At 40.5% G+C, this 15020-nt stretch overlaps 1 protein-coding gene across 1 annotated transcript in view; it reads left to right on the top strand.

Annotated features, from left to right (window-relative positions):
• Positions 1-15020, top strand: part of abca4a (ATP-binding cassette, sub-family A (ABC1), member 4a) — a 34119-nt gene that overhangs the window by 1624 nt on the left and 17475 nt on the right. Inside the window, exons 4-14 of the mRNA XM_044339720.1 lie at positions 46-187; positions 478-617; positions 2434-2561; positions 3878-4075; positions 6659-6748; positions 8335-8569; positions 9223-9362; positions 11985-12101; positions 12529-12726; positions 14472-14677; positions 14759-14935. Of these exons, the coding sequence (XP_044195655.1) occupies positions 46-187; positions 478-617; positions 2434-2561; positions 3878-4075; positions 6659-6748; positions 8335-8569; positions 9223-9362; positions 11985-12101; positions 12529-12726; positions 14472-14677; positions 14759-14935 (1771 nt within the window). The remainder of the gene's footprint in view (positions 1-45; positions 188-477; positions 618-2433; positions 2562-3877; positions 4076-6658; positions 6749-8334; positions 8570-9222; positions 9363-11984; positions 12102-12528; positions 12727-14471; positions 14678-14758; positions 14936-15020) is intronic.

Raw genomic sequence — 15020 nt, 5'->3', positions numbered from 1 at the left:
TGACTTGTTTAAGCACTGAAAGCCAACAGCATCTCCTTACCTCAGGCCACTTCCCCAACAAGGCCATGCCCTCCACGGGTGTCTTGCCATGGATCCAGGGAATCTTCTGTAATGCCAACAACCCTTGTTTCCAGTATCCCACCCGCGGTGAATCCCCTGGCCTGGTGTCCAACTACAACAACTCCATGTGAGCACCACCCTGGGCTGGTAGTGGGAGATCATTTTAGGCAAGAGGTGTTGAATTCCTAGGAAACATTAGATCTAAGACGAAAGGGCAGAATTATGCAATGAGGTCAAAAAGAATTTGTTGATTGATGATTACTGGTGATGTTTTACTGTTTCCAAGCCTCATTGTGTGGATGCATTCATATGTGACTATACAATATATGCTGTTAATCTGCGCCTTCTCCTCTCTGAATATATTTACAGGGAAACAAGACTAAATGTGTGTAACCTGTTATTGAACTTGCTCCTCAGATTGGCTCGCTTCTATTCGGATGCTCAGGAGCTTCTTTTTAGTGACCCAGAATTTCTGCAGCTTGAGCGCCTCTGGAGGGAACTGAATTCCATGAGCAACTTCATGGACACCCTGCAGACTCGTCCTGAACAGGTCTTAGGTCAGTGCTACAAGCTTTCATCAACATATTGCAAAAACATCATTGTCAACCATGGTCAGTCAGGTTGGTCTGATGAGTTGGGAATCATGGTTAAAATCCTGTAATGTAGTGCAATTTTCAGTCTGATGTTTAAATGATGTGTCTGAAGAAGATGAGTTTGTTTCCCGGTACTTTCTCAAAGATGTCAAAGATATCATGAAACATTTACAGTTTTGGTGAGCTAATCGTGTGGGATGGACAAGTCTTATTTGTACTGCAGATTTAATAGAAATTGAAAACACAAGCAAGTGAACAAAACAGGCAACCAACAAGGTGGCTACTTCTTGTTATGAATTCACAATGTACCTCTTGCAACACACTTTTTCCCATCAGCCTGTCTGTGTATCTGTAAAGTGTAACAGGATTACATCACATGGGTTTAAGAAAGGCCCGTAACGTAAGCTGCTTTCTGTCTCCACTAGTGTGTTATTTATTTAGTGGGAAAGCAATTCACGTGCCCCATGAGAGATCAAAAACCACTGGTCCCATCTCAAGGGACACCATGCTAACAATTCTCTATTCATATCAACATATACATACACATCTGTGTTGTATATACAGTATGTTACCCTGCTGGCAAAATAAATCTTTATGATGGGAGTGGAATGAAGCTAAGTGCATTCCAGCTTGTGGATGGTTACGTCTGGCTGCTCTTCATGCTGCCGCTCTCATAGTGAAATATGGAAATGGACTAACAGAGCTAACAGAGATACAGATCCACATTCCACCAGGGCTCAAGTTCCCATGAGCCCCAGGAAGGAAAATTGAATCATGTTGAGAAACAAGTTATGTAATTGATGAAATATACTCCTCATGACTGGTCATATGAAACAGAAAATGGCAATTGTTTGAATGGATGTTCATTTCATATGTGAGACCCTTGATTATGAGCAAGTTGTGTGTGTGCATGTCCCATTAATGTGTGCATGCACGTGTGTCCATAGGTCCATCAGGTGTATGTACCCCATAATAATGTAGCCAAAAAGAGAGGCCTTTTGTCTGATGGCCAGTGATGGTCCAGTGGTGGATATCCTGAAATGAACATGTTTTTTAGCATGAAAAAGAAATTCAAGATAGAAGCCACTTGATGCTGCTGCTGATGACAGCTGCTCCTAGAAACTCAATGATATAACACATTAATGAAAGATTTCTAATCTAAAGCAGACACGTTTTGCCATCTTGGCAAGAAACATGCTTTCAGGACTTTTCTAGGCCCATTTCTTATATCCTATGGACTCCTGAAATCAATATTTTCCCAATCTTCTCTCCTTTTTTTGATTTTTGCTTTCTTTGTGGCGGGTGCCATGAGAACTTCTTCCCAAGGCAGCTTAATCTAGGGTTGAACCTGGATTGTGGCCACACCAACATGTTGCTTATCAAAGCAAAATATTCAAGCACAGACAGGCCACAGGAAATAATGACACAGTGCAGAGGTGGGGTGTCTTCATTCTACAATCCTGTCCTTTTAATGCGGCAGATTTGTCACAACTTGTCGAAAATATGTGGCACTAGGAATCTGTATTTTTCCAGTTTATCCAGTGCCTGACTCAAAATGAGGCTTAATAAATCACATCCTGGTAGACATTGCATAGTCAGTAACCTCCACAGCACATGAATATATAATAAAAAATTGAGAACAATAGAGTGTGCTTTGTGGAGCTCAGAAGACAAGAGGTTATGTAAAACGTCATTTTGGTGACTGCAGTGGTCTGCTGTTGTTCTAACTGGATCAGTCTGTGGCTTTTCATTCACATGAACTGCCGCTCTCTCTGTGCAGGCCGAGGAGTAAAGGTGGAGACTATCCTAAAAGACGATGAAACTCTGACATCATTCCTGCTGAGAGACATTCCTCTGACAGAGTCTGTGGTGTATCAGCTAGTCAATGCTCAAATCAGGCCTGAACAGGTACACAGACACTCACACACATGCATAAAAACACAAAAACACAATAGGGTTGAACGGCCAAGGGTCTGTACACTGTGTATCATTTTAACATGAATAAATAAATACCACATTCATTTTGACATTTTGGCATTTAAGGAGCTGACATGCAGTATGATGAATAAACAATACCAGTCAAAAGTTTGGACAAACATTCTTATTCAAGTGAATGGGACGGTATGTCCAAACTTTTGCCTGGTGCTGTATCTGTTTCAGTGCTATTAGTTATTCAGGATGAAAAACACCTGGAAGAAATCTCCCTTTGGCAATCTTAATACAGCAAAACATGCATACATGCATGCATGCCACTTTATTCAGACATACTGTATGTGGCCAGCTGGTATATCGACAGACACCCTCCTCTTCCTCCTGAGGTTTCAAACATTCGCTGAATCATTTCACCTGTGTGGCTAAACAGCGGGCAGGTTGTTGGATGCTGTCCTTCAGTTTGGTCACTGCCTGACAATGATGTGAGGAGTCATCATTTGAACTTACAAGTTTTAAGATGAATGCAACTTTCTATACTCGCTTCCCAGCATGCATTACACAAGAAGGTTAAAGCCGGACACTTCTACTTATAGACAGATGAATACAAACACATCTATGAGCTGTTTAGAGTTTCCACTTAACATCACCTCATAATATAAAAGCCATATGTTAGAGTAGAGGCACAATATACATTATGAAAGTGTAAAGGAAATGTATGTATTTATTTGTAGGGGACAGTGCACATTAATCAACACAGGCATTTTAATAACATCAACTTAAATGTGCTAGGGTTAGCTCAACAGCTAATTTGCACCCATAGTTCCAGCTCAACTTCAATCAAATGAAGAGGAAGAGGAAAAAATTGAGAAAACAGTTTCACACTCTTCACTCTTTGACCTAACAATCTGAAACAAACAATACAATGCGACAGATATAAAACATGAGTTAATCAATAAAAAATGTAATTCATGAGTACATATCTGAGTAGATTTTAACCATATTTTGATTTTTAAAAGCGCTGTCTGCAGCACACTTCATCATTTCCATAGGTAGAGTATTCCAAATGCATGATACACACAAAATATAAACTATATGTCGAAGTGTGTTTTACTTGAGTTGCAGTGTTTTGAAAATTGTCATTCAGTGTTCTCTTTGATTTGGAAGCCATTTAGATTCAGGAAACAGAAGAGAAACTACTGACCTTAAGACATCGCAGTGCAATGACATCAGTATCTAAGTCCTGAGGTTCTGCTTTGAAGTCACCCGAACATGTCCTGTCCATTTTATTCCAGTTTGCCTTTGGGGTCCCAGACTTGCATTTAAAGGACATCGCCTGCAACCTGAACCTGCTAGAGCGATTCCTTATTTTCCCCAGCCGCAGAGGACTCTATGCTGTTCGCAACGCCATGTGCATCCTTACCCCACAGCGGCTGCAGATCATCGAGGACAAATTCTACGCCAATGTCGACTTTTTCAAGCTCTTTCGGCTGGTAAGTGTTGGTTTATCCTGGGATTTAGAGGACTGATAAGGATGTTACTATAAAGGGATTGCAACTGCTGATCTCATCTAATGGTTTACCATTAAAAATACCTCTATTCTGCCACTGTCATACTGGGAGCCCTTTCTCCATATTTACACACTGTTCATAACAGTTCCAGTACGACTCTTTTAATCCATCCATTGTAGTCCTGACAGTGTAAAGCTTATAGAACCATTATTATAAATTACTTACATGCACACATTTGCATTTGGAAGAGTTATAGAGTTGTGGTTGGATGAGTCCCATTTGGGAGGTTTCCATGTTTATTCATTTAGTTGCATCAATCTTGAAGCGCTCAGTCAGACACAGCTGAGCCAACTGCAGGCTGGAAGAGCTGAGATTAAGATGGCATACAGCAATAAAGGGTTTGGCAGGATGTGACACTTGCAAAATAGTTATTAAGTAATGTTATATAAGTGGAAACCTATAGCCACATCGTGCGTGTCATTAATTCATACTTTAATGCAGCTGGCAAGTTACTTTAATGAAGAGATTTTTTTCAAATTGTGTAACTGATCCATGAAAATCATTGCAAACCTTATAAATTGAAATATCACAACATGTATATTGGGTAACTTATTTAGGTTAATGACAACAATATATTTTCATGGACTACAGTTTAACAGCCCTGTTTATTACACTCTGACTGTGCAAAACACAGGCAGTGCAGTGATGTAGTGGCTCCAGTCATCATATAGCTTCAGCTCAGTATCAGACAGATGTCTCTCTTATTCTGTGCATTCTGTTTTTTTAGCTCCTGGTTGCAGCTTATGCCTTTCTTCACATTAGAAGTTTCACGACGCACGTGTGGATCAAAACTTAACAAGCTCGAACAAGACACAGACACAACGGATAAATGACTGTTAGCATTTTTATGAGGTCTCTGACTAATAGGTTGGGAGAAACACTTCTCAGGGAAATGCAAGTTGCCTTTGTTGTCTGTGTAGATAAACTTGCGTACATTGCATAATTCTCCAGTCATTAAAAACACTATGTTGCAAAAAGACAGTTGTTTATATTAGAGATGATTTTCAACTGACAATTTTTTTTTTTTTTTTTTTTTTAAGGGTGGAACAGTGGTAATAATTATATTACCCTGCAGTGACTGTTGCACTCTCATGACTATACATGTTGTAGATAAAGGATTGTATGCAGAGTAATTTAATTTTATATATTGTAAATAAGCATCTATAATCTTTTCTATGAATGAAAAATACAATCAATACATAGATACAAGGGCTGAAAAAACATCAGTCAGTAACTCCTGGTGTTTGAAAGGAAACAGCATTTATTTTCTCACAACTTTAGATTAAATTTAGAATAAATATATTCTCCTAATCTTAGAAATAACAGATAACAATAACAATAAGATGCAAATACTGAAGAAAATGCAGGCCAAGTTCAAGTTATTTGCTATTTATTGTGTGTATATTATAATATCTGAATATAATGTCTGAATACAGCTTACAAACTAGAGACTAAATTTGAAAACTTCAAAAAAAAGACCTCCAAAAACTGAATTGACATTGGAAGGCCTTTCAGCAGGGCCTTATTGCATTTATCTGCAAAAAGCTGAATTTTGCACTGAAGACTGAAGAGCGTTAAGAGCGGGCTGCAGCTCTGCCAGCACGCTTCAAATAGGTTGAGTAGGAGTGGAGCAGAGAACTTGTGAAACAGCCGTACGCATTAGCTGAGCAGGCAGACTTGCCCTCTTTCTGTAATTAGCTTAGTGAAGAGACACTCCTCTCTTTAGTAATCACAAGGCACCGAGAGTAAACACGGGCCACAATGAGACTAAAGGCAACAATGGCTGCCCTTTGCCTCATCTTCATCCAGGCGCAATCACACGGGACTATTTGCCTGTCAGTCTGTCTGTCTGTCTGTCTCTGCTGCAAAAAGTTCTTCTATACACATAATTTGGAGCTGTTTAGTTTCCCTACTGGACTTCAGAAATCCATTTTAGTCCGATCACACACTCTCACACACACACTCACTGAGATAGACAGAAATGTCAGAGAGGAAGGATGTCTCCTCTGGCAGTTCTGTGTCTTGGCCTCGTGCTGCTTCCTGAACCTTTAGCCTATTGTGTTGTGAGCTGGCTGGAAGATCTCTGAGCAAACCAGCAAATACTCAAGAGAAAGCAGTGCTCAGCAATTATAAGGCCCTGCTGTGGGGGAAGCACATATATGAATGATGAAGGTAGTCTTTTCAGGTATATTTCTCTGTAGATTTTATCACCTAATTTTCCCACTGTTTATAACACAAGCTGTTTATCATCAATATCAATCTGGATACTTTTAACTTCATATATGTTGCCTGGTCAGACTGCATATTGGCTGTTACCAAGGGACATTATCAGTTCTTATCCTTCTTGCTCTTCAAAACAAACTAAGTGGTGCCAGTTTATGGGAAATATGATGTTAATTGTGAGAGACAAAATACAATTGATCAGCAGTTATGTTTTTGCTTAGTAGGGGTGAAAAATATATTTAAGTATTCACATTAAAACAACGCCTTTATGTTTCTCTCTAGCTTCCTCGTGTGCTGGACAACCACTCTGAAGGCATTGACATTCACTTCTGGGTACGGGTCGTCTCTGCCTCCTCGGACAAACTGCGAGAGGTGAGGCATAGCTCACGCGTCCCCAGTCCAGCTCCATTCAAAAGTTCACCGCCTGCTATTTTTAGCTGTCAGGAAACAGTTGCTTCCTCTTGCCTGAGTTTTTACGTAAACACAGACAGTAAGGGGATATCATTTAGTGCGTATGAGGAAGGCTAAATCCAGAACAGGCTTCTTTTGCCTCAAAAACAGATACATCATCATTATGGGACCATCCCAATGGAAACAGCAGTGACGCTGAAAGAGCAGGTGAAGCCTTCAGACATGAAAGTTAATGGAAAAAGTTGAACATCAGTGGTGTTTAAATGATTTGTTAGTATTTGTGTGTCTTTCTCTCACTGACATAAAGTCTATGCTCATTCTTATTGTTTTTCTCAGATTACTTTCATCAGTTTAACTATAATTTTCACCTCTGTGAACTGTCTTCTTGCTTGGTTTAGTAAACATTAGCTCAGTCATTAGTAGACAAGTTATATGCAGTGGATCAGTTCAGTAGCAAGTGTGACTTAAAGTTAGGATGAACAGTCGGATTTAGTTTGTGCAGCCATGTAATTTGTAGTGTACCTGTATTTTGAACATTCAGTGTACGTGTGTGCGCGAAAATACTGTTATGTTTGTTATGTATGTTTCCATGCAACACTCAGTGTAGCTGACGGTCCGACATCCTGTTGGCGAGACTCTTGTCTCTGTCAAGACCACAGACAGTCGAGACAGAAAACTCACTCATACCCCACCTTTGTATCAGATCAAAGGTTCCATTTGTAAAATAAAAATGTGTAACAAAACAAGGCCTAAAAAAATCCAATACGTTGCAAGTAGAACACATTTATATTTCAAGGTAGCATAGCATTGCTGTCCTGTGAAAACCACATCTCCCCAAAATGTCAGCTTTTTATAAACTAAGAAAAACAGCCCCGTTTTTGACATTATGACAATGCATTTTTCAGATCCATGGTTTATTTAGCTTAAGAAGTAGGATATTTTCTTGAACTCATAAATGAACACATAATCCCTAAATTGATCAAAAAATTAAAAATCTCAGAATTCCCAGACACATGGTTTTCACTGGACAGTGACAACAGGTAGAGAGACTGTCTTTTGTGAAAATATAAAAAAAGACTGCAGGTACAGTTGGGTCCAACGGGAATGGGAAAGACTTTATTATATGTGTTGACTGTATTTAAAAAAAAATCCTCTTTTGTCTTTTGTAGATAATATGAAGGTTTTTACATATCCTGTAAATTGTAATCTCCTTGATAATTTACATGTAACAGGGTTTGTTATGGTCAGTTATACAGTAAATTGTTTGTTTTGGGAGATGCAGTTGACTAAAATTAGAAATTTTGACTTTTTAATCCATCAATTTTTTCAGTGCAGTTGCATATTGTTTATTATATAGTAGCCTACTGATTATACAAGTGGAAAAGTTCCCACTGCCAGTCACAGTGTATATGAGAAAATGAACAGACTTTTACTTATGAAACCCTGGACACCCAAAATGATTGCTGTTATATTACATCTAAAAGCTGGCGTCATCTCTGTTTTCACTTCAGCCCTGTTTTCCTTGTGTTATCTTATCCGCCCCACAGTTGTTCCAGAGGAATAGTTCCAAGGAGCTCCTCCAGGTCATGACTCCTCTCTTCCAGGACAATCTGTCCTTCAGGCAGGTGATGGCCGCTGCCTCCAGCCTGGTATGTGGCTACACTGAGGGGGCTTTCTCCAGAGTCACCTCCTTTAACTGGTATGAGGATAATAACTACAAAGCCTTCCTGGGCATCAGCAGCGGCAGGGCACAGGACCGCTACACATACGACAACAGCACCAGTGAGTAGAACATATCAGGTAACACAGGGCACAAACTATTTTGGACGGTATGCATAACAAATGTATCAATCATAGGAAAATATTGACTGATGTATTGAAATAATTTTCTGAGATGTTTTCGTAAAGCAGTTAAGATTATTACTCAGAAAGTCAGTAACTGACAGCATGAAACATCCCAAAAAATTTGGTGGAAAGGCCAAAAAGAACCAGTTAAGTTCAAGGGCACATTCTTTTCCAGCTGCATCACCATTTGGTCATCCCTCAAGATCTTTTTGGATCTTACTTTCTGGCTCATGACAAATAGAAGCAAACTTTTTCCATTTCTCTGAATTCCTTTGTTCAGGATGATTCACTGTTTGTATTTTTCCAGTTTGTTTGGTTTATAAATGAACAATTTATTCTCATTTTCTCCTACACATTTCATTCAATCTTCACATGATTTGATACATGCTCAATGGGCATGAAAACAATATATACAGTTGTTTTTTTATATGCAGTACTCTCCAATTATTCTCCTATAAGTGCTTGCAAAATTATAGCATGCGTGGTATGTTTGACAGGAAAATTGACAATGTAGTCTGGTTTGTTTATCTTACTTGTCTTATTTTGCAATAGAATGTATGCAGTATATAACATATAATCTTGCCTTCCAGCTCCTTTCTGCAATGATCTGATGAGAGAACTGGAGTCCAATCCTGTCTCCAGGATTGTGTGGAACTCTGTCAAGCCCATGCTGATGGGACGGATCCTCTACGCTCCGGACTCACCAGCTGCCAGACAGATCATACGAAACGTAAGCATCATTGAGCAGGTGGCAGTTTAGTTTAATACATTTAAGATAGATAAGAAGATAGTTCAACTGGACACTGGATGAATCATTTTGCTAGGCAAGTTTGGTAGGAAGTCATTTCAGTTTCAGGGGTTATTTGGAATAAGTAAATTGCAGGAAAACAGTGGAACCTCGAATATGTAGGAGAAATAAAGAATAAATACAAATAAAGAAGATTTCACAGATTACCACCTAACATTACTCGATGACATCCATATCTGCGATTTTCTTTGGAGTAGGCGAGCACACTGCAAGGAACAATGCGTTTTCCCTCAAAAGGGGATCAGCTTTCCTCATGTCATGTCCAAGCCTTTGTATCTAGATGTAGATACGTGTTGGTGAAAGCCCTTCAGGGGGGCAGCAGTCATGGATGGCTTGGTTGCAATGGAGGAACACAAGCCGATCGGCTGTGGTGACTACCACACAGTCTACTGGCGCCATGGCCTTTTCAGCGTTATGTAAGCACCAGAGTCTGTCCTTAAAGACGTGTGATCACACACAAAGAGAGACACACACTCGTGTTTCCTCTTCTCTGACCTTTAATGCCCTCTTTGTTTTCCTCTTCCCACAGATTGGGATCTTAATTGCACTAAGAAAGTAATGGCCAAAGAGGTTAATCCATTACTTTACAAGACCAGCAACATGGCCTCAACAGGCTCTTTGTTGTCATGCTCTCAACTTTGTCATGTTTATTTCATAAGAAACTCCACATGAAGCACCACGCATTTAAATATATGTTGTGGAGCTTTATGTGACTGCTCTTGTGTAACGTTGAACTGTGTGGGTCTTATCTGCATCCTGCTATCACTGCTCTTTTATGTTGTGGCTCAACAGAAACTGGAGCGACACAGAAGTCTTTGATATATATTCAAAAGTGAAATACTACTAAGAAATGGCAGAAACACAACACTGTAAAAACAAAAGATAATTTAAATGATTCATCTTCAAATCCTTTTCATATTATTATCCAACAACTTAACAAGTATACTGTAGCTGTATGTGTGCTGGTACTCTTACATAATGTTACTCTGGAAGTTGGACCCTGTCATTGCCATAAATCAAGAGGCTAAATCACATATCATATATTTATAACACTGCATATGTCTTGTATTCATTTACAGAGTATCAGGGAGTTCACCATTTTGATGACTGCAACAGTGATCTTTGGCTATGAAACATACTGTAGATATGGGTGTATTTATTCAGGTATCTCATGTTTAGCTCAGCAGGTAGTTTCACCGGAAATATTTGCAGACTACTTGATGTGTTTATCACCACCTTACATAAGAGCAAACATGCATCTGAAGTGTTTCATTAAGTTTAGTACTTAGTACTTGTGGAACTGAACTTGATACAAGTTTCCACTTTGTTGCGATATTAGATTTACTACTGCATATGTAGGCATAATATGCTAAGTTATGCGCAGAACTAGAGCTTCAATGAGTCAATTAACCAATAAATCAATTATCAGAAAATTAAGTCATTTTTCAAGCCTCTAAAATGTGAAGATCTGCTGTTTTTCCTTTTCATATATGACAGTTAATTGAATATCTTAACATTTTAGATTTAGTCAGACAAGCAAGAAATTTGATGCCATCTCTGTGGCCTCTGAGAAATTGTGAATCTCATTTTTTAAAATATTTTTTAACATTTCAGATCATTTCATAGACTAAACGATAACTAGCCTAATCAAGAAAATAATTGGCAGATTCATCGATAATGAAAATAATCGTTAGTTGCAGCCCCATACAGAACATCACGTATCTGCAGTATTGACAGCCACGGGATCCCTCGCTGAAGAAATTACCTTAAGGACCCCCGCCCAAACCTCCTCCTGCTTTTGCTTGCTGTTTTAAACTGCCTCGGGGAATGAGGAAGCGCTCACTTGTGGGAACCTGACTGGGATTCACTGGGCAGGCTGAATGCATTCGGCCAGTTGTCACCAACGGCCTCCATTGTCACCCCGGCTCCATTGTCCCCATTGTCACCCAAAATCAGACACACACAAGAGGAAGGCGTTTAATTGGGTGTACTCTTGAGCGCTTTCATCCCCCACTGCACATGACTGAATACTGAAATAGCCAGCCTTTGGTATTCGCCACACAAAGCACTGTACCCACACACATCCAGGGTTTTAACGATAAGCGTGCAGTAAATATTTGACGATTTGGCACCGAGTGCATTTGTTGCACAGTTGCTGGTTATCTGAACAGGGCCCGCGGGAATTCTTTGTGTGAGAATGTGTGTGTTGTCTTTGCAAAGCCTGTTTTCGCAGGGAGTTTAATGTGGGAATGGTATGTAGCGGGAGATTAGGAGAACTGTGACAGTGTGTGTGTTTGACTTTCTGAGTGTTTTGTACACATATGCACGTGTTGACTCCATATTCTCCCCAACATGTTAATTTCTTCTACACATATGTGCAAAATAAGTGTATTAGCATGTGTGTGCAGATGTGAGAATTGGTGAGAATAGTTGTGCGTGTTTATTTTGGAGAATAATTTCCTGTCCTTCTAATCTTGACACACACACACACACACACACACACACACACACACACACACACATACATTTCCATCTCTCCTGTAGGCAAACACTACATTTGAGGAGCTGGAGAGGCTGAGGATGATGGGGAGGGCCTGGGAGGAAGTGGCTCCACAGATCTGGGCTTTCTTCCAAGATGGAATCCAGATCAAGATGATCCGGGTAGGACAACAATACAGTGTCATCAGTATAACGATGATTACCTGCCTTCTTGTTGCCATCCAATGCCAGCCATATGTTCCTTTGAGTGAGGTGATTAATGATGTTGTTGTTATTTCATCCTGATCTTTTCCGTGCTGGTATTTTTCGCTGAGGTCTCAGGAGTTCACAAAGTTTCCTGCTTGAATATAAAACCTTATCTCACCAAAATATGCCATCTCTTTCCCTTTTCCATCCATCCTTCTCTCTTTAACACGGTATATGTCACTGTCTGCATCCTCCATTATTTCCTTTCCTTTTTCTTCTTTGTTTACCTGTTGTGGACTGTTTATTGTCTACTGGTGTCTCAGCAATGTCCTCTCGCTCTTGATAGGAAAAAAAAACAACAGGCTATATTAAGGTTATTCCCCTATTTCCTTTTTTGTTTTAGGACACTATCTGCAATCCATCAGTGATGGATTTCATTGACAGGAGTTTAGAGGAGGCGCCATTCTCCTCCAAACACATCCTCAACTTCCTGTATAACGGCCCACCAGAGGACCGTCCAGCTGACCTGCCTGATTTTGACTGGCGGGACATCTTCAACCTCACTGACCGGGTCATTCGGATGCTCAATCAATATGGAGACGTGAGTGGGCATCGTGGTTTTGTTTGTCCAGTATACTGTAGAGTAGGAGCATTGCAGTATCTCCTTTTAGCATGTCCTTCATCTTGGTTGAGGTGAAATTTATTTGCCTCGCAAATTCCACTGTCTGGATTTTGGGAAATGTGTATATAATTATACTGACTAGTCAAAAGGGGGCTCCACATTTCCAGATGAAAATAAGGTGTCAGGATTTTTTTGCTAACTTTTTCTTTAACCTTTTTGTTCTATTGGACCTTGACTTTAAGAATGCAGATAGTTTCTTTACATTTCACTTCACCTGAAATGTCAAGTTCTAGGACAAGCCTATTCACGAAATAATCCAATTGCGCGCAGGTCCTGTCACATGCTGATTTCAATACCCTGGTTGTCCTGGTCAGTACCACTCTGGACGTGATGTGAGCATTTAGATAAGCTGTCTAAGGCTCTTTAATTTGTCCCCTGTCCAGAGACATGGAAGTCTACCCAGGTGGGCGAGAGCCAGAGCAACACACTAGCTGTCGAGTCTCTTTTGTTTACTGCTGATGGAGTGGAGGGTAAAAAAAAAAACAACCCCAAAACATCATGAACCTTCTCTTGTGAGGGCCCGCCACATTTAAGTGGGCCAATGCATTTGAAACAAAGTTCAAATCACCCCTTTCCCTGCGAAGGCTAATCGGGATGAGAGGCCTATCGCGCTGGGGGGTGACATGGGGGGCACCTGGGGGCATGGCTGGGTGGATGGTTGGTGCTCTTTGTTTTTGTCCAAGTTGAAGCTTACAGCACTTCAGTGTGACAGGGAGAGTGGGAACGACTGAGGCCGATTAGATACAGCTGTCACTCCGTCCACCATCCTTTATAAAGCAACAACAATGACCGTGGGCTTGAAGGCCTCTTGGCTGCACGTTGGTGGCATGCATGCGTATCACGCCACACAGTGGGCCAGTAGTGTTAGCAGGTGAATGCTTTGGCAGATTAAGGGATGGTCTTTGAAATTTGACTCACTTGTTGTGCATGTTTAATGTATTTTGCGCCTGGAAATGCATATATGCATGTATTTTGAATGCGTGTCTGTGTTTGCCAGCAAATCGCCAGTGTGTAATATAGGTTTGGGAGGGTATGTGTGCATGGGATCTCAGGGGTAAATAGTTGTTTTGGACTGTTTTCTCTTGGACCAAGGCCCTCCCTATTTGCATTAGCCTACAGTGAATGGCTATATCAGACACGCTTTGCGGGGAATAGACAGCCACTGGTGAAGTGTCACTGGAAATGTGGATCATACTGACTCAAGCCAACACTGGCATCGCTGGCCTTTCTCACATTTAAAAAAAAACATACTGACCCTTTGTTCAGCTAAATTCTAAGACCAAAGACTCAAAAAGAAGGCATGTTGAGGTCTTCTTTTCTTTTAAGTCTGATTAATTGAAAATACATTAGCAGATAGAAATATAAAACTATTTAAGAACTGCAGGACTTTTGATCGCTGTATTGTTCACCTCTATGGAAACGGTTATGCTATGCCATGCTATGCTATGCTTCACTGTGTGAAACTAGTAATCACCAAAGTCTAAAATGTGTTTCTAGTGATGCAGTCATTTTTTAAATGCAGTTGCAGTCCAATGCAGTTCTGTTAAACTCTACCTGTGAAATGCTGTTTGGATGATGTTCATCTGACACCCAGGAGTTACCCTGGTCTAAGATCAGGCCTTTTATATGGCTGTTCCCTGCATTGTTCATCCTCTCTCCCCTAGTGTGTGATCCTGGATAAATTTGTACCTCTGCCTGACGAGGACGCCGTCACTCATCGGGCCCTGGACCTACTGGAGGACAGCAAGCTCTGGGCAGGCCTTGTCTTCGTAAATATGTATCCCTGGACCAACAATGTCCCGCCTCATGTAAAGTTCAAGATCCGTATGGATATTGATACAGTGGAGCGCACCAATAAGGTCAAAGACAGGTTAGGATCAAAGAGGAGTGCAATGATGGGTTTAGTGCAATAATGATAAACTTAGAGACTTAGTATGTATGTTTTGTTCAGGTATTGGGACCCAGGCCCCAGAGCTGATCCCATGGATGATCTCCGCTATGTTTGGGGTGGCTTTGCATACCTCCAGGACATAATAGAGCATGCAATCATCAAGACACAGACAGGAAAGGAGTGGCCACTGGGTGTTTACCTACAGCAGATGCCCTACCCTTGTTATGTGGATGATCTGTGAGTGAAACACACACATACAGACAGACACAGTTGTGATCAGTGATCAGGAACCATAAATTGATGAGATCCAGGAATGTGTCTG

The sequence above is a fragment of the Thunnus albacares genome, chromosome 21 (assembly GCF_914725855.1).
Source record: "Thunnus albacares chromosome 21, fThuAlb1.1, whole genome shotgun sequence".
NCBI lineage: Eukaryota > Metazoa > Chordata > Actinopteri > Scombriformes > Scombridae > Thunnus > Thunnus albacares.
The sequence above is the reverse complement of the archived record's forward strand: the minus strand, read 5'-3'. Positions and strand labels throughout refer to the sequence as shown.